Source organism: Nyctibius grandis, chromosome 13, assembly GCF_013368605.1.
Source record: "Nyctibius grandis isolate bNycGra1 chromosome 13, bNycGra1.pri, whole genome shotgun sequence".
NCBI lineage: Eukaryota > Metazoa > Chordata > Aves > Nyctibiiformes > Nyctibiidae > Nyctibius > Nyctibius grandis.
This window is the reverse complement of record NC_090670.1, coordinates 9,379,565-9,403,601: the sequence shown is the minus strand read 5'-3', so window position 1 is coordinate 9,403,601 and position 24,037 is coordinate 9,379,565. Positions and strand designations below refer to the sequence as shown.

The window sequence follows — 24,037 nt, the reverse complement described above, 5'->3', positions numbered from 1 at the left end:
ATTGTGGGAATGGGTAATGTAGAGAAATATTGGCATAATCTGGAGTTTTCTTTTCTCGAAAAGCCTTAAGAACAGTTTTGTTCTCTCCCATCTTCTCAAGATGATAATTTTCAAGTAGCAACATATGGTTAAAAGGCCATGTTCAGCATCTAACAATAAAACATAAGCTCTTCGGTGGTGGCGCACCAATTTTGGAGCAAGCTAGTGAAGCTGTACTGCTACCAGTGTTCCTCATTAAGAGCTGAGAATAACGCTCCTGTAGTTCTCGCCAATTAAGAGGCCTAAACACCCCCCCTTGTGGGCAAAATACAAAATATCACCAAAGTGGTCGGATTTTTGGCCCATTGTTTGTGCTTCAAGCAATTCTGACATAGGGTGCAGCGCTTCCATACCCACAGATGCAAATGTATGCATGCAGATGCTAAACATTTCCTTGACACGTATTCCTACAGCCACTCAGGCTTACTTCCCGAGGAAAAAAACATTTATTTGCAATTGCAAAAAATCATGTAGTTTTGGGTCCATTTCACTGAAAGTGAACAGTTATTTTTTTTGGTAATTTTGTATTAAATGTGATATGAGGTACTCCTGGGAACAACAAAGTGGTCAGCATTAATTTTAAGATACATATTTTTCTATCACGGCATAAGATTTATTACAACAACAAATCATCACGAGGTATTTAACATGCAGAAGATTCGCTAAATCTACTAAGAGACCGAGAAAACATTTCAGATAATACAAGTGTTTGAATGCTGGCATGTGTTCCCTTCTCCCACTGACTTCTATTTTTATTTGTTTTTAGCTAAAAGCTTTCTAGGGTTCCTTGGCGTTTGATTATGTGACAAGAAGAGCACCTGATAAATTGAAAGGCTCAGTGCACCAAAATAACACTTTTTCTTTGTGAAGAAGTTCATTATGCATGTGCCCTCCAGGGAAGGAATACCTGGCACCTTCAGCAGGGGTGCCCCAGTTTTCTTTGAGGGCTTAGCTTGGCTGCTCGTTGCCACAGAATTATTTAGTCAAGCAAATCAGTTCTAGAGGAAAGCATGAAAAAAATCCTTTTTTTTCATTGTTCCTTTCTTTTTTCTTTTTTTTTTTTTTTAATAATCCCACTTTAACCTTCAGAAAGTCACATTACTGACATTCCTTTCTTAGGATGCAGGGTCCAGTCTGTCTGCCAGACACCTGCAGTCCTCTCCAGTGCAGGGGGATTGTGCTTTAGAGGAGGTTCTGGCTCTTACAGCCTTTTCACCAACTCCAGCATGTGTCACCTACACTGTTAATGTGAGAAATTACTCAGAACTGAGTTAATGGCAGTGCTTAGAATACTAAGCAAATGGGACACTTGCCAAGACATTAAGAGGTCACAGACTGGCAGTTGAGAGATAACAGAGTGCATATCAGCTCATACTTCCCAGATGCAGAAATACGGCTTGGAAAGGTTTTGTCACTGCCTTCAAAGCTTTGATAAAAACAGATAATTAAATCTCTCACCTGGTGAAGTGGAATTTGCTGCAAAAGCTGTGCTGTAGTTCGATTAAAAAACTGTTATTTGAAAATACCTACTATTTTAGAAGTTGGTCTCAGTATTTCTAAACTCTGCCTTTGTCTTGTTTTGTCTCAGATGTTTCACTGAACATGACCAAATGGAAACACTATTGGAAATCTCTCAGCTGTTGCTTTCAGATCTTCTGAAGATAAAAGTATGATTTTGCAGAAAGCCACAAAACCTTTCATTACACTCTCCTCACAGCAGGACCAACTCCAGCTTCTTCCCAGTGCGGAAACCTGGGTCTGGCCTGTACCCAAAGGAGACGCCAGAACCCTCCTGCAGTCCCTCCCTCTCTCGTGGCTCCCGGCAGCTGCTGCTTACCAGCTGGTTCCAGGACACCTCCCAGAGCCCTTCTCCAACACCCTCCTTACGGGCTAGAAAATGACACTGCTGGTGACTTCCTCTCCCTGTGCACTGCTAAAGGCTTGGCTTATATGGATACTGCCAGCTCTTTCCCAGCAGCCACAGCTTCCCTGGCTGCTCTGACTAAATTGCTGGGAAATTTTAAGGATTCCCTTTGAAGCAAAACTCTTGGACTCGGGGGGGCATTAGAGCCAGGGCTCCCCAAGGAACAGCAGCACACCCAGGACACCTCGCATGTCACAGAAAATTACAAACGGGGTATCATGACCTTAAGTTCCTAACATTTCACTTTAAAATGATTTAATGATCATCCTGCAGTGTCATTGCAAAGGACAGCTAAGGTTATTTGTTGCTCTCTCAACGCTGTTCTGTTCTTTTCTTTCATGAAAGAACAGTTCCCTAAACCAACACTTTCAGAAGCACTTGATCTTGCTAAGAGCTGTACACATACCAGGAGGCAATCTTTGCCCTCTTTATTTGCATGTAGAAATTTCTCCCCTATTTGAAGTGCAAGCTGTGAAAAAGAAACTATCTTGAAAACACAAGAAACTGTCTTGACAACACAGAACACGCAGACTTTGTTCCGAGATTTATGTGGCTTTTATTATGTATGTGGCGTGGAAGATTGTTTCAGAGCATTTGTTATATAGAAACTTTAGAAAAAAACCATGCTATTCAGCTAATGCACAGTAGCGCTTTGGAAGAGGAGTGGTTGTTCTCCCAGTTCTTCTCTTCCACTTTGCTTGGTTTTGGAGTTTGTTTTTTTTTTTTCCATCTGCTTTGAAAGTAGAGGAAGATGGTTTAGCTCACATTTTGCATTCAAACAGCAGAATAGCACCAGTGCCACAACCAATGAGACACAGAGACTGAAAGATCTCCTGAAGAATCTGACTTCTGCGAGTGATCGGGATGGAGCTGAAAGACCAATCCCAAATGACTGTTGGCTCCCCAAGAAGCTCACAAATACAAACAACAGACTTCATGCCTGAGTACAAGCCAAGAGTGCCTCCGTTTGTAAAGTTACCTTGCTTTTCTAGTCTTCAAACTGAGTCAAAGCCATTCCTCCTTTTACATCACTCAGAAATGACTGATGGGTTTTTAAGACGTAACTGCTGCTGGCCTAAACCCCAAAGGAGAAGGATTCCGGCGGGAGAAGGAGGAGAGTGTCAGCACAGAAGCTGTGGACTGGTGCTTACGAGGGAGCTAGAGGGGAAACGCTTGTGAAAAGGATCTCCCGAATAAGTGGGGAGGCTGCGAGGGTGGCTCCTGGGGTGTGGAGGAGCAGAGAGCCAGGGCAGGGCTGAGCCAAGGGGGAGTTCCCCGGGGCACAGAGGGCAGAGCTGGCTGGAGAGCGGGCAGGGGCTGGAGGGGATGCTTGGGGGGTCGGACGGCCAGCGTGCGGAGAGAGGGGGTGTCCGGGCACAGCGGGCGGGGTGCTGGAGTTGGGTGCCGGGGCAGGGCTGGCGGGCGGGTGCCGGGCGGGTGCGGCCGGCGGTGCCGGCACATTCCGGGCAGGCGCACTGGGCGGCGCGCGGTGGCGGCGGCAGTGCGCGCTCGGAGCCCATGGAAGCGGCAGGGCCGCAGCCGGGGTCGGGCCCCGCGGCGGGGCCGCAGCCGGGAGCCGAGGAGATTGACATGTCCCTGGGTAGGTGCAGCGGGGCAAGGGTCCCCGCCCGGGCGGGGGGCGGCGGGGCAAGGGTCCCCGCCCGGGCGGGGGGCGGCGGGGCAAGGGTCCCTGCCCGGGCGGGGGGTGGTGGAGCCGGGCCGAGGGCGCTCGGAGGGGCCCGGCCCGGGGCTCCGTGCGCCTCCGGGGCCGGTCCCGGTCCGGGGCTCCGTGCTCCCGGCGGGGCCCGGGGGTTTGGTTTGTGCTTGTACGTGTGGTTGCGGGGTAGGCAGAGTCAGGCGGCGGGGCGCGGTGCGGCCCCGCAGTGCTGGTGCCCCCGGCACGCCCGCACCCGGGTGCGGTGGAAGCAGTAGCCGGGGGGCAGGAATCACGGCTTCAGCCCCATCTCTGTGCCTTGCTGGCAGCACCCCATAACTTCAGAGGGGAGAGCGTCAAAAGCCGCTGGGAGAGGCTTACGTAAATGAGGCCTCTATTGAAATAAAGATATGAGACATACCCTCGGGTGTGCAGGCTATTTATAGCAGCTTGCTCGTGATGCTCGCCATTCCTCTGGCACTGGATATGTGAACTGTGCATAAACAACTGCCCTTTTATTAACTCCAAAGGCCTGGACTCTGGTGCTTGGATGACAGATCTTGGTGGATTATCGTGTTGACATCTGCTGTGGAAGGAAAGTGCACCAGCACCTTTTATTATTGTGTCGGCTTCCTAACCGAAACCCTGTGTCATTTCTTCCCAGCAATGAGCCACTTGTCAGGAATAGCAGAACATTTTCCACTGCAAACTCAAACCAATCCCTTGGCTGATGCACCCTTATTTTAATGGTGATATGAGGATTTACAGCAATAGCGGGTCCCTAATTTTTCATTTAGTTTTTTCCCATGGTGTTGCACACCCTTTTTCTGTTTGCTGACATGCGATACTCCCTTTGCTATTGCTCTCCCTTAGTGCTTCCGTCGGTCAGACCTCCTGTGGTCCACCTCCATATTCAGTCCAGAATACACCTTACTCAGGGCATAAGAGAAAACTGGAAAACAAGAGCCCTGGTAAAGAACTGATACTTTTACTGTCAGGTGCTTGTTTCTGCGCTTTCAGATACGTTGGTCTTTACTTGAGTTAGCAGTTACAGGAAACTGCAGGAGTTAACTCTAAAGCCACCCTGGTAGATCTAATTCTGTCTTGAGGGCATAGGGGTATACCTTCAATGACCTCTCAGGATCCCTTCCAGCCTTATGTAGTACTCCATTACATTGCCCTGCTAACCCCATCATATTTATGGGTGCAAAAGACAGGGTAACAAGATACCCAAACAAAAAAAGACACTGAAAGGTGACAGACAAGGCACCTGAGCATTCATCTCCTCTCCGTTCCCAGCGAGCTCACCCTAGGATGCCTGCGTCCACCTCCCTGCAGAGCAACCAGGGATGCTCTCGTTATGCTTCAAAGCAGTCTGTGCCCCAAATAGCACATGTCCCAAAGGCACACTTAGCTGAGAACATTAGCGCATTCATACCAAGAACATCGGCCAGCCTCTCCCAGCGTGCTCTCTTCCTGGCAGACTTCATAGAGAAATCACAAAAGCAGTCACGCAGCCTATTCTTACTTCTGCTCTCATTTATTTTCCCTGGGCTTTTTATCAATTTGGACACAGGAGTTTCTTGATAGAAAATGACAAGTGACAAGCGCTGGAGGTATGATGTGCTGTTCATGATAATCACCCATTGAAAGCTAATGGCACTTCTGTGCTTCCACTCCAGTGATTCTTTTAAGGAGCTGGAGTAGCCACTGCCTGGGAAAAGGCCTGATTTGAACACTTCTTTTCTCGCTAATTTGTTAAAGTTAAAACATTCTGCTTGGAGCTTAACAGATGTGGCTTTATTACTTGCTCAATATTTTCTGGAAGGTTCGAGGTTAGAAGAAGAAATTGTTGGTAAATATGAATTAATGAGATGGCCCTTTGCCTTTCCTCTTCATCAGAACAGCTTGAGTTAAGAATATCCCCTTGATTTCAGACCAACTCATTGAGAACTGAGGGGCTTTGAGCTGTTTCTTGGTAGAGCTCTGCATCTAAAAGCAGTTTGTGTGTGGTCGAAATACCTCACCTTTCAGTGCTGTCTTTTAAAGAGTTAAAAACACTTGTTCAGGATGGGCTTGAGCTTTCAAAACCCTGTCAGGTATACTCTGAAGGTGGATCATCACCTTCCTTTGTGTCTCTTGTGCTCTTTCTGTCATAAAACACAGCAGTTAAGTGCAGCTCAGGGGATGTGCAGCTGGTTACAGCAGCAGTGCCTAGGGAAGCACACGGGATGCTTGACTGGGTCCAAACTGGTGAAGCACAGTGGAAAATGTCCTTGGGAGAAATTTTGTGTCGTCTTCTCAGTGCTACTAATATAGTTTTAAACGAAAAGTGTCTAAATCAGAGGGAAAATAATTGGTTGTTTCATACAGGCTCTGCACCTTGGGAACTGCATTTGGATGGTGTCTTGCAAAGACAGTGAGAAACATCTTGTAGTTCACGGAAGAGCTCAGTACAGTTCATTTTCAGAGCTGCCTAATAAGAAGTTTGGGTGAGGGGAGTCCTGGGACATTGGCAGGACATCCTGGGTCTGTTTTTCTACATCCAGGCTGTTCTATACCCCTTTTGTGGTGGGTGGTGATGGGGACTCAGAGGCGAGAGGCAGCTGTGCCTGGTCCCAGTGCTCGTACTGCAGCAGCATGGGAGCCAGCTGGTTGCCCTCCCTCCTGTCTGCAGAGCTGTGCGGGGTTCCCAAAATACCTGACTGCTGCTGGCAGTGGGGCAAGCATGGAAATCGAATCAATACGTTCAGCCTGAAGCAGAAGAGCTGGTTCCCTCAGTGTGGTGTAGACAGGTCTGTAAGGGAGAACCCAAGTTTGGCAGGGGAGAGCAGTCATCCCCTGCGCAGTATTTGGGATATTCTCCCTCACTGCTTCATCAGACAATGGCAGAAGCTAAGAGGTTCTTGCTCTGTGGTTGATACCTCTTTATCCAGCTGTTTCTAGGTTAGCTATATTGAGTAATTAAGCAGGAGCATCTACCCCAGGTAGAAAATCAAGAGTCAGGTCCTGAAGACTGTGGAAGTTAAAATACCAAATACTGCTGATATTCATTGTGCGTATTGCGTCTATTTGCTTACTGGTTTTTGAGCCATAGAGGTTTATGGCTTCAATCTTCATCTCATACCACCGAGGGCTAGAAACTTTGTTTTTTTTAAAGCACTGAGGAAAGACATGCAAGTAGCTGACTCCACGAGATGGGAATTGAAAGGAAACCGTTCTACAACCACCTGGTGAACCACAAGTGTTTGCAGGACCATGATGTCCCCTTTATTGACAGTTGCCCTGTACAAGTGAGATTCCTTCCGCGCAGCCCTCGCAGCGCAGCCTTCGCTGCACCAAGCTTCAGTTCTCTCCTTTATAAATTTAGGGGCTAGGAGGACTTGTGTTTGCATCCCACTTGTGATTGCATGACACTTGAACCGCGTTTGTGTTGTTTATACATCAGGGACACATCCTCTGCATGGGGCAGTGCCTGTGTCCAACATGTGGCAAGAAGAGCCCTTGGAGTGGCCATCACAGCATGGGTGCACCCATGGGTGCCTCTGCCCATTCTCCCCTCTTTTACCACTTCTCCTGCAACCTTCCAAGTCAGACCTTCTCAGATAATGTCTGCCCAGCACTGAGCTCCTGGTGCCCCTGTAAATATGTATTCCCTTATGCTTATGGGAAATCTGCAGGATCAGATCTGCAGTGGGACATAGGTCTGGAATCTCTGTCCTGCACATGGTGGATACGTGCTGGGTGGTAGCACATTTTTAAATAATTCACTGCCCTCTAATCTCCAGCCTGCAGGAGCCGAGTAAATTGATCCTATACTTTCTGAGCTAAGCTTAATCTTTTATTGTTTGGCCAGCATAGCTCACAGAACTGCAAGCTCCATTTTTACTGAGGACAACTGCAAGCACCAAAAGTGGGAATCGCTGTTGGTAGGAAGTGCAGGTTTTATGGGTTTCCCCCTTTGCCATTTCAATCTAGATGACATCATAAAACGCCACAGGAAAGAGCAAACAGATGCCAGCGCCGCGGGGGACGGGCGAAGGCAGCAGGTCAAGAACAGGAATTCGGCGTACGGGTATGGGCGGCCCCGTTTCCGTGCCTGGATGCAGAGGAATTTGCAAGGTAGGTGAGCGCCTTGGGACAGCTTTTCCTGCCAAGCTGGAAAACACATTTGTGGAACAAAATACAGCTCTTAAATCCTTCTCCTATCTAATTTCTGTGTGTGTATAAGATGTACTGGGGCTCTGAAAAGCTTTTCTCTCTGCAACAATGGAGTATCAGGGCCCTTTCAGAGCATAAATTCATCTGTTTCTTTCCCTTCCACCCTCTCATGAATTACTAATTCAAAGTGACTTAATATCTATTCTCTATTCCCTTTTGGCTTTGCATATTTTAATTATACCTCTTCCTAATCCTCTTTTTCCCAGAACACACTTAAATTACCCCTTCAGTCACTGTCTTTGATAGCTCAGTTATTGGAGTTAATTTGTCACTTTTGCCAGCCATGCTATTTTTATGATGAGGTTTTTTATAATACCATGTGATCACACGCTCATCTATGTTTGGTTCCACTAGCTTTTATCTACAAAACCAAAGTGATCTGCTGCATGAAATGCCATCTCTATCAAAATTCTGCTTTTTTTTTTTTATAAATTACTGCTAAATCACTTCATTGAAGACTTTAGTGACATCTTGCAGCAATGTCTTTGCAGTCTTCCCTTGGAGTGCCAATGGCACAATAGGACAGTGGGATTGCTGGGAGCAATGCTGCTTGTCTCTGATCTGCCTCCCACACTCGTATTCTTGGTCTCCATCACATATTGCCTTACCGAGAATCGTTCCAGTTCATAACAGAATGATGATAATTGCCCTTTGCAAATTGATTTTTCTGTCAAAAACACAGGCTTTGATATTCTTCTACACTCAAGCGACTACTGCATGCAGAGTCAAATAAATCAAACAAAATATTTTTTTAGCTGTTCCTTAGAAAGGGGGACTCTTCTGTTCATTTATAGAATTATTTCTGATAGTCTTAGTGTTTCATAGGTTTTAACCGAGTCTGGATTCAGCCCTGCCAAGTGCAGAGACCCACCATGCTGTGTGGAGGTAATGTCAGTAGCAATTTTGGGAAGCTCAGCACGACTGGGAATCTAGCCCATAATTCTTCAGGGGCTCATTTCACTTTGGTCCCTGCTGAAATGCAGTCCCTTCTGGGCTGAGATGTGATAACCATTATCAAAATGACAATCAGAACATCCCAGCACTGTAATGACAGAGGATGGAGAAGGGTATTATGCTGATTAAACCAGCAAGTGAATTCATGCAAGCGAAGTGCTGTTATCCCTCCTGGAATATGGCTTAAACCGTCTCCCCAGTGGGGGAAAGATGATTTTTAATGACAAGAAATTTGAATTTCAAATATCCTTGGAAAAATAGTCTGTCAAACCTCGGGGCTTCTCCCCAAACTGGACTTGCTGGGCAGAGGTGCCTGTTGGCCAACCCAGGTGTGCTCAGCACCACACTCTGAGTGTGCACCCAAACACGGTGGATCTCTTCCCCAGCTGCTGATGCTTGTGGGGTTTTATTCAAATGTTCTTTCATTAATAAATATCTGCCAGACTTTTTGCAGAGATGGAGCCTCCCATGTGTCACACTTCAGGATACATATGACAGACCAAGGCCTTGGTCCCCAGCTGGCGTACATGGGGTACCCCTTGGAGGCTGATGGCTCCGTCATTAGTTATTTACACTGGATGAGACATGCCTGAGTGCACTGCTGAGCAGAGGCTCTCTAATATGAACTGACTGACAGGGGCATGAATTTCTAGTCAGGGATGCCTTTTGCATCAGTCCCTCCCATTGCACTGATGAAATACCGAGGAAAGGCAGCTGAGCTCAGTCTGTCTTGCTGCAGAGGAGATGCCCTTTCCAGGGTGCAGGAGAGCTGTGGTGCAAGGCTTGGTGGCCCGCAGGAGAGCGGTCTGGCAAACAGGCAAGAGAGAGGGGCAAGTGCAGGGAGGTTGTTGAAGGGAACAAGAAAGGCAAAAACAAACTGTGGGGACAGACCCAGGAGGAGAAAAAAGGGCCATTAAAAGCAGCGAGACCATGTCTGGTTAAAAAGACACAGATTGCCAAAATTCAAGTGTTTGTTGGGAGAGAAACATTTACACACCTGCAATTCTGTGGTGAGAGGGCATTGTTTGCAAAGAAAATAACTACTGGCCCCACAGAGCTTGTGAACAGCGTTGCATTTTTGTGTGTGTTCCTGAACAGCACCTCCTGCCGCAGGGAGCAGAGCACCCCGACATGCTGTTCGGGAGGTGCTTCCCATGGGCATGCCCTCGTGCCCTTTTGTTTTAGAGCCAGAGAAGCTCAATCATCTTCACTTGTATTCCAGTCTCACCAGCCCATGCTGGTGCTGACCGGTGTTACACCCTAGGGCTGGAGCCTTCATTAATCACTGCGGTGATGGCCCCTGACGGCAATGTCACTGCTGCCTTAGAACACTTCATTTCTAATTGCTCCAAGTCCATATAAATTGCTGTGATGTAGGAATCAATGGTACGGGATCAATACATGCAGCTTAACTGCTCTGTGGTCTGTATCAGTGAGGTTCTGCTGTAGGGTGCAAGGTGCAGTCTTGCTGCCCTCTGCCATGCACTGCTTTATACACCCCTCTGAGTGTGTGTGCACATTTCACTGGTATAGTGACTCGGAAAATGTCTACTTCATTATGACTGGAGAAGTTTATCATGTGGAGTAATTAGGCTTTAATGCACTGTGCCTCCAGCTGACGGAGTGCTTTCCTTTCTCTCGACACTTCAGCACACTTCAAAATCATAAGCAGGCTTAGGGGAAAACGTTAAATGCAAGATGGGCTGTGGGTGTGTATGTACTGTGCAGTTATGTAAAACAGCAGCAGAAGGTGTCCCTTTCAATATAGGCAGTAAGTAAGGATATGTCAAGCTAAAAAAATAAATGTATGTATATATTAAAAAAATTATGGTCCAGTCTTCACTTATCAAGTGCTATAATGTGGGCACTCAGACCTGTTCCAGGCTGCTGTGGGGCTGGCTTCCAGATGCTCGAGTCACTTGCGTATCTGTATCAAAAGGCTTTTCCCATTTCACAGTTAATTCATAACAATGTGAGCTCTGACAGCAGATTGACAGGTTTCCTGATGTGAGTTTTCCTCCTTTATTAGGAATTGGAATTGTGGAAGGCTTTTCTCTTTTATATTCTTTCAATCAAATAATGTGTTTGTCAATCCTACATATAATAAGAATGTTAGTGAGACATTGGGAAGATAAGTTATTTAATAATCTGCAAAATTAATTTACTTTTCTGGAAAAAATTAATGTGACTCTTGCATTGCTATTTATATAGATACTGCTATATCATATTAAGTTAACCTTGTAATCCATTTGCAAAACTGTAATCATAAATTGAGTTTTGAAGGATGCTAAAATAAGGGTTTATTTTCATAGGACCTAACCGTTTTAGAAGAGGATTTGGACAACAACAGTACAATCGGAGACAGTTCAGGAATACTGTGCCTGGTCCCAGGAGAAGAGCAGCTGCTGCATTAAGTGGAGTGAGCCCTTTAAATCGCCAGGCATCGACTCAGGAGGTAGGGGAGTAAGGAAGGTACAGCTGTTCCCAAATGTCACGTAGAAATCTGCTGGATTTTATAATCCTGGATCACCCCAAAGAGCAATCTACATAAAAAATTTACAGGCACCATCTTTTATATGCCTGTGCATGGCATTTGAATGCATAGGTGAGTAGAGACGTATGCATATAAAATAGCAATTTTCCAGTTGGTTTTATAAGCAGATGACTTGGCATAATTTTACTGAATCAGTTCCCATGGGTTTTACAAAAAAGATTTTTTAAAAATCTGTTCTTAAAAAATATTAAAATATTTCCATAAAAACAAATTCCATGTCATGTCATCTTACTATTATCATTTGGAGGAGGTATGTTAAGATTCACCGTTATTTGTCCTCCACCCAGGGCATTTTCCAGGGTCCAGTGAAGTCGTAGGACAGACTGTTGTTGACTTCAGGTGGCTTTGATTCAGCGACATACTTTTCACTAGCAAGTGGATATCCCCTCCAGAGACACTGATTCACGTTACTGTGACAGCCATGGGTCACATTACCCACATGCTTCGGTGTAGAATGCAATTTTTTTCATGCATGGCTTTCCCTTTTTCAAATTTAAATGTTTAGGTCTTGTCTCTGCTCAAAAACGCTTTAAAAAAAAGATTGAAATATTTTCATTTGTTTTTTGACTTATTTTTAAGACTCAAGATGGGAAGGAAGGTACATGTTCACCATTAAAGTAATTCTTATGCTTTCTTCTGAGTATCACTAATATTGAACTGTCTTGGTGTAGAAGGTGGAAATTAAGCGTCCTCTGTGAGAGGGGGTTGGGTTTTCTCTGCACTGATGGAAATCCACTCTATTAGGAGGTCATGTATGCTCAGTAAGCTTTTACAAAAACACCGAAGTGGCGAACATGATGGCACATTTAATGGCTGTGTCCTGGGGGTATAAATAAGAGAGCCCTAAACTGAGCATGCATGTGTGTGGAGTGTGGTTATTCCTGAAAATAAAGACTGCAATGACTCAGGTATTGAGTGTAGCTGGGTATTAACAGAAAGCAATAAGCAGTTGCTAGGAAGCGTAATTCTATGGTAGCTTCCATTTTGCAGAAATAAACCAAGTGGGAAGAATGTGGAAACACATCTGGGTTAGTGGGTAGTAACAGTGATGGTGATTGTCCTACAGAAATAAATGGGATAAAGTCTGTGGCAGTTTGTACAAGTAACTGCAGAAGGACCTCCACTGCTGAGGGGTCTTCTGTGTGCTTCATGCTTCAGGGCTTGGACCAGGCAACATATGTGTCCAAACAAGAAAGAGTCAATGACCATAAAGAAACCTGAGCAAAACTATAATGCTTGACTTGTGCGAGATTTGCTCTCCATGGACTAATTTTTTTTTGGTATTTCTGCATCATTAGAATGAAACGTTCTTTGTGGTACTTGTAGTTTCGTGCCCAAGAGCTGAGGCACACATACTGATTGTTGACAGCAGTGTAGACTAAGTCCAAACATTGAGACTACAGCAACACTGCTCAGTAGAAATATTCCTGCCGTAGATACAAAAGACCATGGAAGAGACCAGGTTTTAATAGATTTAGCAAGGAATCAGTTTCCCATCAAGAAAATATCAAAGGAGGGAAAAAAAAAAGCATTTGCAGGGCAGGGTTGTTCTGTTGTAAGACTGCAGAAGTTGCAAAGGCAAAACAGTAGGGCATGAGAATACGGGGAGTGCAGAGCACCCAGCCCCCTTTGAAGCAATTGCAAGTGCTGCTGAACACATCCCGCTGCAGTGCCAGCTGTCACGCCCTGCTAGTGGGAGCAGGCTGGATTTCCTTCTAGACAGAGCCAAGGAAAATGCCAAATAAATGCACCGGCTTTTCAGGCAGCGGCAGTCAGGGGAGGGAAGGACAGTTGTGTGCTGTCGCTCGCGCTCACTCCGTCTTCGTGCACCAAGTTTGCGGCGCGGGTGGCAACTGCTGAGCTCTGGCTGTTCTTTCAGAGCAACAAGAACAACGATGCTTTCGCCAAAAGCAGCAGCAGCGGTCAGCCGGAGGGACGGCGACGGCCACCCCTAGGCCCCAAGAGATTCAGAGCAGCTGCTGCCAGCACCCACGCCCCGGGGAGAAGGTAAAATCTTTGGTAACTCTGGGCTTTTTTGGTTTTCAGTGATTCCCTGTGCAGCTCCTGGGGCTCTGCTCTCAGTCTGTGCCAGCTGAGCGTGGCTACAGCCATGTGCTCGTGCAATGTGAGAAAAATACCCCTGGGTATGTTAGGAAAGTACTTGGAAATAAAACAACTTTGTGCTGATAGTTAATAATTCAGGTGTTAGATCTGTTGTTCTATTTTAGAAGGCATGAAAAATGTGACCTTTGTATTTTTATTAAACTTTTCCTCTGTCGCTTTGGGGAAAACTTTTGAAGGATGAGATAGCATTTATTTTCATAAAGGCAAGAAATACAGATTCCAGCCATAAGGGATAGGCAGGGAGAGGGGGTCTGTCCCAGTGAGAGACTGCAGGAGCAGGCGCTGTGCCCCAGGAGCTGTGGCGAAGGCAGGCTGCCGGGCGCTGGGCGCAGCCTCGGTGCCTGTCTCATTGCCGTCGTTGTGCTCTCCGAGCTCGAAAGGAAGCTCCGTTGCAATCCTGTCCTTCTCTGCTCTGAGTAGAGCAGGGACTGAATGACCTCCAGAGGTCCCTTCTGACCAGATTTTTTTCTACAATTTACTTCCATGATTTTTTTTTTTTTGAATGAGCAGAGTTCAGACCAAACACAAGCTGTTGTTTCATTTGAGCAGAAAAACGAGTTCCTCTGAAATCCTTTGCTGGCAGAAAAACCTGTTGGGCTGAACTTGGTAACACACAGCCTCATTTGCTTCTCGTACTGCTTTTTAATACCACATTCGGTTAGGTATTTCAGCATTAAACTTTAGGAGAGCGTGGCATCTCATTAATCTATGTCCTTTTCTCTCTCCTGCTCTCCCAGCAGGCCTTTCCTGCTGAACAGGGGACCAGCCTTCCAGCAGAAGCGGATGCAGCAGCACTTCTCCAAAGCCAACTTTCAGAGAGGAGTCAGTATCGAGACATTTTTTCTGCAACCTGCTGATGGTGACAAACCTTCAGTGTTACCAGCTTTTGCCCAGTTTTATCTTTGCTTCCAAAAGTAACTGGGAGAGATGGATGACTTTAACAATGAATATATTCTTAGGAAAGTATTTGAAGGACAGGTGATTTTTAATGCAGCTTAATATTCTAGCAGCTGGAAAATAAAACCTAGGCAGGTGATAAAAGTAAACCGTGCGGCTTATACAGCAGCACAAGCAGGGCAAAGTAAAGCCACCCCATAGAGATCGCTGTGGCAGCAGGAAACCCAAGATTAGCAAATTTCTTGACAACATGTGAGGAAAGAGCTATTCAGATACACCAAATGAAATACTGGGAAAGGAATCATTGTTTCTGAGAGTTAATTCTTTAAGTCATTTTTTTAAAAATATATTTCACAGCAGATGGATGCTAATGGAGAAAGGAAACCACCAAGGATGAGAAGGTAATTGGTGAACAAAGGCACACTGCAAACACGACGTGCTTTTTCATGCTCAAATCGGAGCTGGATGCATCTCCCTGTCTCAGCAGGTGGCAAGTGAAACCCAGCCCTGGAGCAGTTCTGACGGTTTCTGTGGCTAATCCCCATGCTGGCCAGACCTGCATGTAAGTAAATTAGGTGATTTGTTAGGATGGAGCCCTACAAAAGCCATTGCAAATCCTTTAGTGTTATTGCAGCTTCACTTTTTCTATAGCAAGCACACAATGAATGGTTCAGACCCAAAATGGTTAGCAAATGATGTCTCATTCCCGGCGTATCTGAAAGGAGACAGTAATTACTGTCTAATGCAGCTCATTTGTTATCCAGAATAAGGAGAAATGGAAGTGCCGGCAGCGTGTGGGAGGTGGCAGGCTGGTTGTGCTCCTGTGAGGTGTTGCAGGGGAAATGCTATGCGCCCTGAAGGGACACCGCATGCTCGCTGTGTAAGGGGAGCACAGAGGCTGGAAGGGGGCAGCTTCACCCCTGGGCTGAGTCGGTGCAGCTGCAGGACCTGGCACCCAGCTAGGGGCAGAAAGAAGGGTGGGTGAGGGCACTTGGCATGTCCTGGGCGCAGAGAGCACCACATGATAGCCTTGGCATGACACAGTCCCCAGTGCTGGAACTCTGCCTGCATGGCAGCTCTCCTGACACCCTTTAGATTCACCCAGGCTGCCGTGAGACATGCCGTGGGATGTATGGGGCATGCAGGTGTCTCCTTTACTCCTTGCTGGTTTGCAGATGATAGGAAGTGAGTTGCCTTCGCATCCTGAGTGACTGCAGATCTGTGCTTTCCCCAGGCCCGGATCCAAGCACCCGTTCCTGCGGAGCCAGAGGCCCCCACCACGGGTGGCCAAGCCCCAGCCCAAGGGTGTGCTGCTGAGATTCAACTTCCGTGCGATGGCCAACCAGGTAGAGGATTGTCGACGGGACAGGCAGCGCCTTGCACCCTGCAGCAGCCCCGCCACTAAGCTGTTAACATCACGCTCAGGTTTTTGGGGCTGCCAGTTGGGTTTATCTAGCATAACCCGGGAGGAAAGTCCTATAGCCGTGTTGGCTGGGTTGCTCACAAAACTGAAGGCACCTGAGAAGACTGTTCAGCAACTACAGACTCAGCCCAGTTTCCCCCACTCTTTTGGCCCTTCTTGGCCTGTCCATGGGCTTGCTTGGAGCAGGGAGATGCTCCCTGTGAGCCATCCTGGCCAGGGGGGACTGTTTCACTCTTGGTGCTCCCCACTCCTCAGAGACACACAGCTTTTCTGGGCTTTGCTCTCTCTTTGCTTTGGTGACCTTCTGGGTGCCATGTTTTATGCTGAAGTATGGTCCAAGAGCCCCAGGGCAGGTCACAAATCCTGCTCCACCTTCTTCATTGCCGGCGTTTCTTGTCTGGATGGTTTGGTTTTACTTGATGCCTTGTGCTCAAATGCCATCTGCTTGCTCCTGTTCTTGCTGAGGAAGCCTGGTGTCTTGGGGCTGAGCGCTGCTTGGAGGTTTTGCAGCCACACACAGTCTGTTGAGCTCCTTGTCTCCGTGTGCTGAGTGGTTTAATTGACTAACTGGCTATGAAGCACCGTCCTGACTGATGGGCTCTAATCAATACCCCGCTACAAGTTTGGCCGTGCTTTGCCATGAGACGCGGGACTGACTCGCTCTCCCTTTCCCCTGCAGACCAGCCTGACGCTGGATGAGAGGTTCTCTGGTCTGAGGAATAAGAGGCGCTTTACAGCAGCCAGGAGAGCCAGCCGGACGGTCACCATGCCGTAGCACCGCATGCTCATCACAGGGACTGCCCGTAACAGTCCAGGCCCTGTAACGGGCAGCTCAATAAAACTCAATAGATTTCCTCTGAGATAGCTAATCTGGCAACGTGCCGTCTCCTTCCTTACATGCAGAATGAATGAGCGATTGAGGGCAGGGATGAGGCAGGACGAGAGTCAGGGCCAGAGCACAAGGCAGGTGGAACATGAGTGGGGTGGTGGAGAGGGATGAGCAGAGATGGATTTGCTAGGAGTACTCTGCTGGGGAGCCATGCGGCTGGCACCAGCCCTGTCCTCCTGCCAGGGCACCCTGTGCTGCCCAGGGTGACTCCTGCAAGAGGGAGGGCAGATCAGCTCCAAGCCATACCCGTGGAGCCTTCCCTGCATTGTCCCATGGGTAGGACAGGGTTGAGGACACTGTACCTGCCTGCATGGGAGACAGAGCAGGGAGTGAAGCATGTGCAGGGCTGAGGGACATGCCCCAGCAGTGGCAACAGCAGGGATGCTCCAGCTGCCCATGTTCCCCAGCATCCACCTGATGGCCCGACTTGTGCGTGCAGGCATCCCTGCCTGGAGGTTTGCAGTGTAAGACCCCTCCATCCTGAAAACGTCTCACTCTGCCCCAATAGTCGGGCCTGAGTACCTTGCGTTTCTCTTTGATTTGCTGTGCTGTTCTGACTGCTGCTGCCAGCCTGGTTGTGGGGATGGGGTGAGATGTGCCATGCCACCAGAGTGACTGTCCTCGATGTGGAGCACAGACAGGCTGCCCCAGCCCAGATCAGGTTTTCCAGTGCTGCAGTAGTTCTGCATTAGGATTTTTGGAGGTGCAGCTCCACCCATGCTCAAAGCACCGGCATAATTGAACTAGCAGCTGCAGGAGGGAGGGCCAGGCTCTACAGCAGTCCGATAAACGTTTGCTGAGATGTTAATGAGCTGGTTCTAGACATTTGTTAACGAAGCCCTGCACCAACCATGAGTCACTGATCCATTCTCCACCCACTGCTGCAACCCAGCACCGAACGCGCTGGACACAGCCTGTTACTGGGCTCTCAGCTATACTTAATAAAGTAAATATTTGATAGACTGCTTTACATTTTACACTGAGCGTCTTTAACAAGAGAGTGGACTCGGTGTTGGTTTTATAGGAATGTGTGAAATGTTGTTTGATGAAGCAGTGATGTGAGTCCAATGCACTGAATAAAAACCTAACTTGTCAAATGTCACCTCTGGTTATTTCCCTTCCTTCAACAGGCTTTTGGTGCAAGTTCAGCCTCTCAGCGTGGCACTGGGGGGCACAGTATGTGCAGCTGCATGGGCTGCCACCTCGGTGCTTTGAGGAGGCCATGGTCCCCATCGGTGCCCACCCGCGGGCAGTGGGGCACTGGCCTGGCCATGCAGGCAGTTTGCTGCTGCAAAGCTGGCTCCAAAGCTTACAGTGGGAGGTTTTCAGTAGGTATTTTGTAAAATCTTTGCTGTGATCTCTTTTGCCTTTAATGTTATCTGCAAAATTACTAGAGCAGACCTGGCTCCGAGTGTGTCCAAAGAGAAACAAATGCCAAGTGACTTCCAGGTTAATGAACTCGGGAGAAGACATCACCCCTTCATGCAAATAATCAGGATGTTGTGAAAGATGAACAAGAAACTCTGTCACAAATGGCAATATCCCTGATTTGAGTTGCACCTTCACTAGAAATATTGACAAAGGATGGTAGACTCATTAAGAAAACCGATCGCTTATTAAACCACGTAGCAAAGGGATGGAGCCGTTCAGTCCTGAAACAACAGCTGAGTGTGCAGCATCTCCTCGGTGTTCAGAGCTCACCCTGATACTATTCTCCAAATACACATTTTTCAGCAATCTGTACCTTATATATTTTTAAGTACTCCTTAAATTAAAATTGAGGGCTCAATGATAAAAAACTCACTTTTTTTCTAGCTTGATTTCCCCACAGGTCTGGGTGACTTTGCGTGCAGCAAGAGGCAAAACAGGTTTTGCACAGAAGGGCACTGAATTTAGAAGTAGCAAAAAAGGATAACCATTGTGCTAAAAACATATTGGGAGAGGGCACAGAGTCAGTTTGCTCCAACAGGCATAAAATACCCCTTTCTGCCACAGTACTAAAACCGCAGAATAATTCTCTCTAAACTTATCCCTGCTGTTGTGCACAGGGCGAGCTGCTGCGCAGAGCCTGGCTGCGCTTTGGGGAGGGTGTTGGTGTGATGCAGTTCAGCACGCTTTTAACTCCCAGCCTGGGAGATGTGTTTGTCTAGTTGGGCCGTTTCTGCTGGTTTCCATGTTGGTGTCCGGTGCCGCACAGGCAGTCGGTGGTCACAAAATCACAGATTCAGAGAATGGTTGGGGTTGGAAGGGACCTCTGGAGATCATCTAGTCCAACCCCCTGCCAAAGCAGGTTGCCCTAGAGCAGGTTGCACAGGGTCGCATCTAGGTGGGTTTTTAAATATCTCCAGAGAAGGAGACCACAATCTCCCTGGGCAGCCTGTTCCAGTGCTCTGCCACCCTCAAAGTGAATAAGTTTTTTTCTCATATTTAGATGGAACTTCCCATGTTTCAGTTTGTGCCCATTGCCCCTTGTCCTGTCGCTGGGCACCACTGAGAAGAGTCTGGACCCAACCTCTTGACACCTGCCCCTAAGGTATTTGTAAGCATTGATAAGATCCCCCCTCAGTCTTCTCTTCTACAGGCTGAACAGACCCAGCTCCCTCAGCCTCTCCTTGGAAGAGAGATGCTTCAGTCCTCTGATCATCTTTGTAGCCCTCCGCTGGACTCTCTCCAGTAGTTCCTTATCTTTCTTGAACTGGGGAGCCCAGAACTGGACACAGTACTCCAGGTGTGGCCTCACCAGGGCAGGTGAGGATGGTAGAGGGGGAGGATAACCTCCCTTGACCTGTTGGCCACACTCTTCCTCATGCACTCCAGGATACCCCTGGCCTTCCTGGCCCCAAGGGCACATTGCTGGCTCATGGTGAACTTGTCCACCAGAACTCCCAGGTCCTTCTCTGCAGAGCTGCTTTCCAGCAAGTCAACCCCCCAGCCTGTACTGGTGCATGGGGTTCTTCCTCCCCAGGTGCAGGACCCTACACTTGCCTTTGTTGAACTTCATTAGGTTACTCTCCACTCTCTCCGTCTCCTACCCGGGAGGTGGCAGCAGCCGGCTGTTGGCCGAGCCCCCCGCCGGGACGGCTGCTCTCAGGCTGGGGCCACCGGGAAGGGACAGCTATGCAACCTGGAAAACATTTTTACTTTATTTCAAGCCAGCCAAAGCCATCTCCAGAACAACACCTCTCATGGTGTCTGAGAGGTTGAAAAATGTAGGAGCAACTGTACAGGGTCAGAAGAGAGTCACTGTAGTGCATCCCAGGGGAGGGGGGACACCAGCACATGCGTGTGGCTCTGGTTGGTCACTGCACCGAACCCACAGTACAGGTGATTTTTCTCTTTATCCACTTACATCACTGTGTTTAACGGCATTTGGTGGGGTTTTCTTCTGCTATTGCTTTTTGCTGTTCACTTTCTGTGCCTCCAAAGGCTGGTAATATGAGTGAATATTCATTCCTTTATGCCCTTTGCAATTTAGAGGCCCATGCTCTGCTCTCCTTTGCTCACCTCCCTTCTAGGAGAAGAGCCTTGGTGTATCTACCTGTCCACTGCCTGGAAGCTTATGCATCCCTCTGGTCACCTTCGTACCTTTTCTAGCTCTGCTACATCTGCCTGGGACAGCAGGGCTGAAGCAGACACGATATTTGAGATGGATTTATAGGGAGGCTCTGCTTTGTTTTCTGTTCCTCTCCTAATAATTCCTAGCATTCCAGTTGCTTTTTAACCCAGAATAGCCACTTGGGGTAGGAAATGGTAAGGCACATTTATATTGGTTTAATGAAACAACTTCCCAGGGAACATTTTCTGCAGAAGCTGGTCTCACAGCCCACGTATCGGTGGTAGAGAGGGCACCTGGAAAGGCTGGCTGCAAGAGGACATGCCCAAGGGTCCAACTTTCCCGTCTAAGCACTAGTGCTGACGTTCAGTATTTTCTTAGCTGTTCATGGGATGTCTGGTTGGATGCTAAAAGCTACATTTAATGAGCTTAACAGATTGGGGGTAGAAGGCCAGCTTTCCCTGCGAATTTCCCTGGTTGTCAGTTCTTGCTGCTTTTAGTGTCATATGACCAGGAGGAGATGTGCATCTGGTCACTCCCCAGTATTTTGGGGCACGCGTATTGCCAAGCTAGCACAAGGCAGGGTCCCAAAGCGGTGCCCCAGGAGCAGCATGGCAGTAGGGGCCTCAAGAAAACACATGGCTTGGGGCAGACCTGTTGGTCAGATCCATCCTGGTAAAAAGCAGCAGCCAAGGCGTTACACACCGGGGCTGACAATCTCTCCTGCATTGCACAGGGGTCTTCATGCTGGCTTTTGTCAGACTGGCTGCAAACCAGAGTCAGGGAGGGCATGAACTCACTGCCCAGGCTCGAAGGTGCAGGGGGGAGCATTGGTGGAGGTGGAGCTCACTGTCAGCAGCAGGAATTGTTAGTTTTTAGGGGTCCTTGGAGTGATTCAGACAGCCAGAAACCACAGGCAAAATATTTAAACAGAAACCTGAGACCCAAACAGCATCTTAGGCACTGTGGTTCCCTCGGAGGGTGGAATAAACTGAGCTACAAGCAGAGCATTTGCCAGGCAGCAGCCCAGTAGAAAAGAGTCACAACAAGCTGAGAAAAGACACGCAACCCCCTAGACAGCAAAACAACCTGGAGGGGGGAAACAGTCTGTGGAAGGTTAAACAATATTTTATCAACTCATTTCCAGAAATCTCATATCATTGCTGAACAAACCAGCATGCTACCCCAGCACAGCACTAGCTGAGGAAGGGATGCAGGAGAGTGCTACAAAGCTGAAGGATTTACCATAATTTCCTAGAGGACCAGAAAAAGGAACAGCATGCCCCCAGACAGCACGGGGCAATCCCAGCCACTTCAGTTGAGGCAGAGTTGCAACGGGCAGGATGCCCCGCTTTCACGGCCAGCCCTGCTCGGAGCCAGCGTTAGCTTTGTCAGGAGCCCGCACCCCGCGCTAGGTGCAGAGACCTGACTCTGCTTTGTACCCTGGAAAAGGGATAGCCTCTTTGTCCTGGTTTGGCTTAAACCAGGCCAATTTTCCTTTCAGTGATTTTTACTTTCAGCTAAGTCTCTTCTAAGTAACTGCACTTAGGAGAGTGCAGTTAACTGAAACTAACGGCATGTTTTGCAGACAGTGTCTGCTTCTAGGACTGGTAACGCTCGAAATTCATAGTTATCACTGAGGCACCGGTAGGGATGTTATGCAGAAAGGCTCTTGCTTGTATTTATTCATAGAGAAACCAAGGTCACTGCTAAATTCCTCACTAATTACAAGTGAAGAGCTGCAGAAGGGTCGCACCTCTAGGGAGAAGCGGACAGGACAGGTGACCCAAAATTGACCAACGAAGGTATTCCATCCCATACACGTCATTCTCAGTATAAAGCGGGGGGGGGCGGTCACGAGAGTCTCAGGCCCTTCTCCCTTATTCTCCCTTCTCACCCCCCTTCTGCTATGGCCAGTGTCCAAGGAGGACTCTGTCTGTTTTCCTGCTGCCCCCGATCCCGATCCGTGCATCCCTGAATCCAGCTCTCGACCATCACTGGGCCCAGCCTGGGCCTTCCCGGAGCCTGCCCTGCAGTGCCGGTGGTGATGTGATTGTCATTGGGTGAGCTTGATCTTGGTTTTGTATATATTTGTATATATTTAATTATTTCCATTATTATTATTATACTCTTTTTCATTATTATAGTTTATTAAAACAGTTTTAATTTTCCAACCCATAAGTCTCTCTCCTTTTCCCTTTCCCTCGTGGGGGGGGGAGGGTTAATAGAGAGCGTCTGCCACAGGTTTAATAGCCAGCCCAACTTTAAACCGTGACACTCTTCCAGGGTTTGACTAATGGGCCTTTAGCTTCCATTTGCAAGACAGAGAATTATTTTCCCCCATTGCAGGTTTGATTCGCTGAAGTCTTATTCCCACTGTTCATCTGGATCAACTCTGATCACTTTTATAGGCAACATAACATAAAGTGCTAAAATGTGGAGGCAGGAACACAGAAAAAAATCAGATTTGGGCTTTATCCACTTAAGATCAGGGGTTTAAGATTTATTATTAAGCCACGTCCTAAAGCAGAGCCTATGTCAGGACTGCTGCCAGCTCTCATGATTTTACTGAAAATCCTGTGATGTTTAATGGTACAGTTAAAACCCTGGTTCCTGGAGGCAGGTCAGGAGGTGAAAATCTCGGCTTGCCTGTATTAAAAAGGCAATCTGCAATGCTGTGGCTGTGTGGGGAAGACCGTGACCCAAGAGTAACTTAAAAGCTTGGGCCTCAGATGCCAAAAAAAACAAGGAACCTCTTCATTATTATTTTTGAATGTCATGTTTCTAAGTCAACCTCATGATGTTTGGAGCTTGACTCATGACTCTGAAATGCTCCGAGCACAATGCTGAGCCAGAGTTAATCCACAGTCGTGTCTCATGGTGAATGGAAATCTCTGTGCCACCACCAGCATTTGGAGACCTTTGTCCTTGCATCCCGCATTGCAGCAGCAATATCTACTAGTTGAGCAATGATACTACTAGTTGAGACAGCAATATTTAACACCAGACACATTTGCACCACAGTAAGTCGGCCTTGCCAAGGAATACTGTGTCCAGTTTTGGGCCCCTCACTTCAAGAAAGACGCTGAGGTGCTGGAGTGAGTCCAGAGAAGGGCAACAAAGCTGGTGAAGGGTCTAGAGTGTAAGTCCTCTGAGGAGTGGCTGAGGGACCTGGATTGTTTAGCCTGGAGAAAAGAAGGCTCAGGGGAGACCTTATTGCTCTCTATGAGTACCTGAAAGGAGGTTGTAGCGGGGTGGGGGTCGGCCTCTTCTTCCAGGCAACTAGCGACAGGACTAGAGGACATAGCTTCAAGCTGCATCAGGGGAGGTTCAGGTTAGACATTAGGAAAAATTTCTTCACAGAAAGGGTTATTAGACATTGGAACAGGCTACCCAGGGAGGTGGTGGAGTCACCATCCCTGGAGGTGTTTAAGAAAAGACTGGATGTGGCACTTAGTGCCATGGTCTAGTTGACACAGTGGTGTTGAGTCAAAGGATGGACTCGACAATCCCAGAGGTCTTTTCCAACCTAGCTGATTCTGTGATTCTTTGATTCCGTGATTCTGTATCTGCAGGAGCTCCTGGGTTTCACACCTCCTCTGGGCCTGCAGAGAGCACACATCCTAAATTCAGATTTTCCCCCTTCCCGAGAGCCGGCACAGTGATTCATCTGTGCATTTGCTTAAAGGATTTCTCTGTCGACCAATCCAAGGTTTCTTTGTTGACCACAGTTAATTTTGGTATGCAGAAAATGCCTGGGTAGGGACAGGAATCTAGCTGCAGTGTCAGTGTCTGGGAGCTGCCT

At 47.7% G+C, this 24,037-nt stretch overlaps 1 protein-coding gene across 1 annotated transcript; it reads left to right on the top strand.

The window, feature by feature from the left end:
* Positions 1–3,435: 3,435 nt before the first annotated feature.
* Positions 3,436–17,776, top strand: LOC137669773 (UAP56-interacting factor-like). Its single transcript, XM_068412067.1, has 9 exons — positions 3,436–3,563; positions 7,596–7,739; positions 11,105–11,247; positions 13,226–13,353; positions 14,208–14,292; positions 14,725–14,768; positions 14,855–14,929; positions 15,602–15,713; positions 16,470–17,776. The coding sequence occupies exons 1-9, from the start codon at positions 3,482–3,484 to the stop codon at positions 16,563–16,565; spliced, it is 909 nt and encodes a 302-aa protein (XP_068268168.1). The 5' UTR covers positions 3,436–3,481; the 3' UTR covers positions 16,566–17,776.
* Positions 17,777–24,037: the final 6,261 nt, after the last annotated feature.

What these genes read in the sequence shown, in the direction of transcription:
- LOC137669773 (XM_068412067.1), top strand. Translation starts at nt 3,482, where the DNA reads ATGGAAGCGGCAGGGCCGCAGCCGGGGTCGGGCCCCGCGGCGGGGCCG. An exon ending in AAACCACCAAGGATGAGAAG is followed by an intron (nt 14,769 to 14,854) that starts GTAATTGGTGAA and finishes CTGTCTCAGCAG; the next exon opens with GTGGCAAGTGAAACCCAGCC. An exon ending in CATGCTGGCCAGACCTGCAT is followed by an intron (nt 14,930 to 15,601) that starts GTAAGTAAATTA and finishes TGCTTTCCCCAG; the next exon opens with GCCCGGATCCAAGCACCCGT.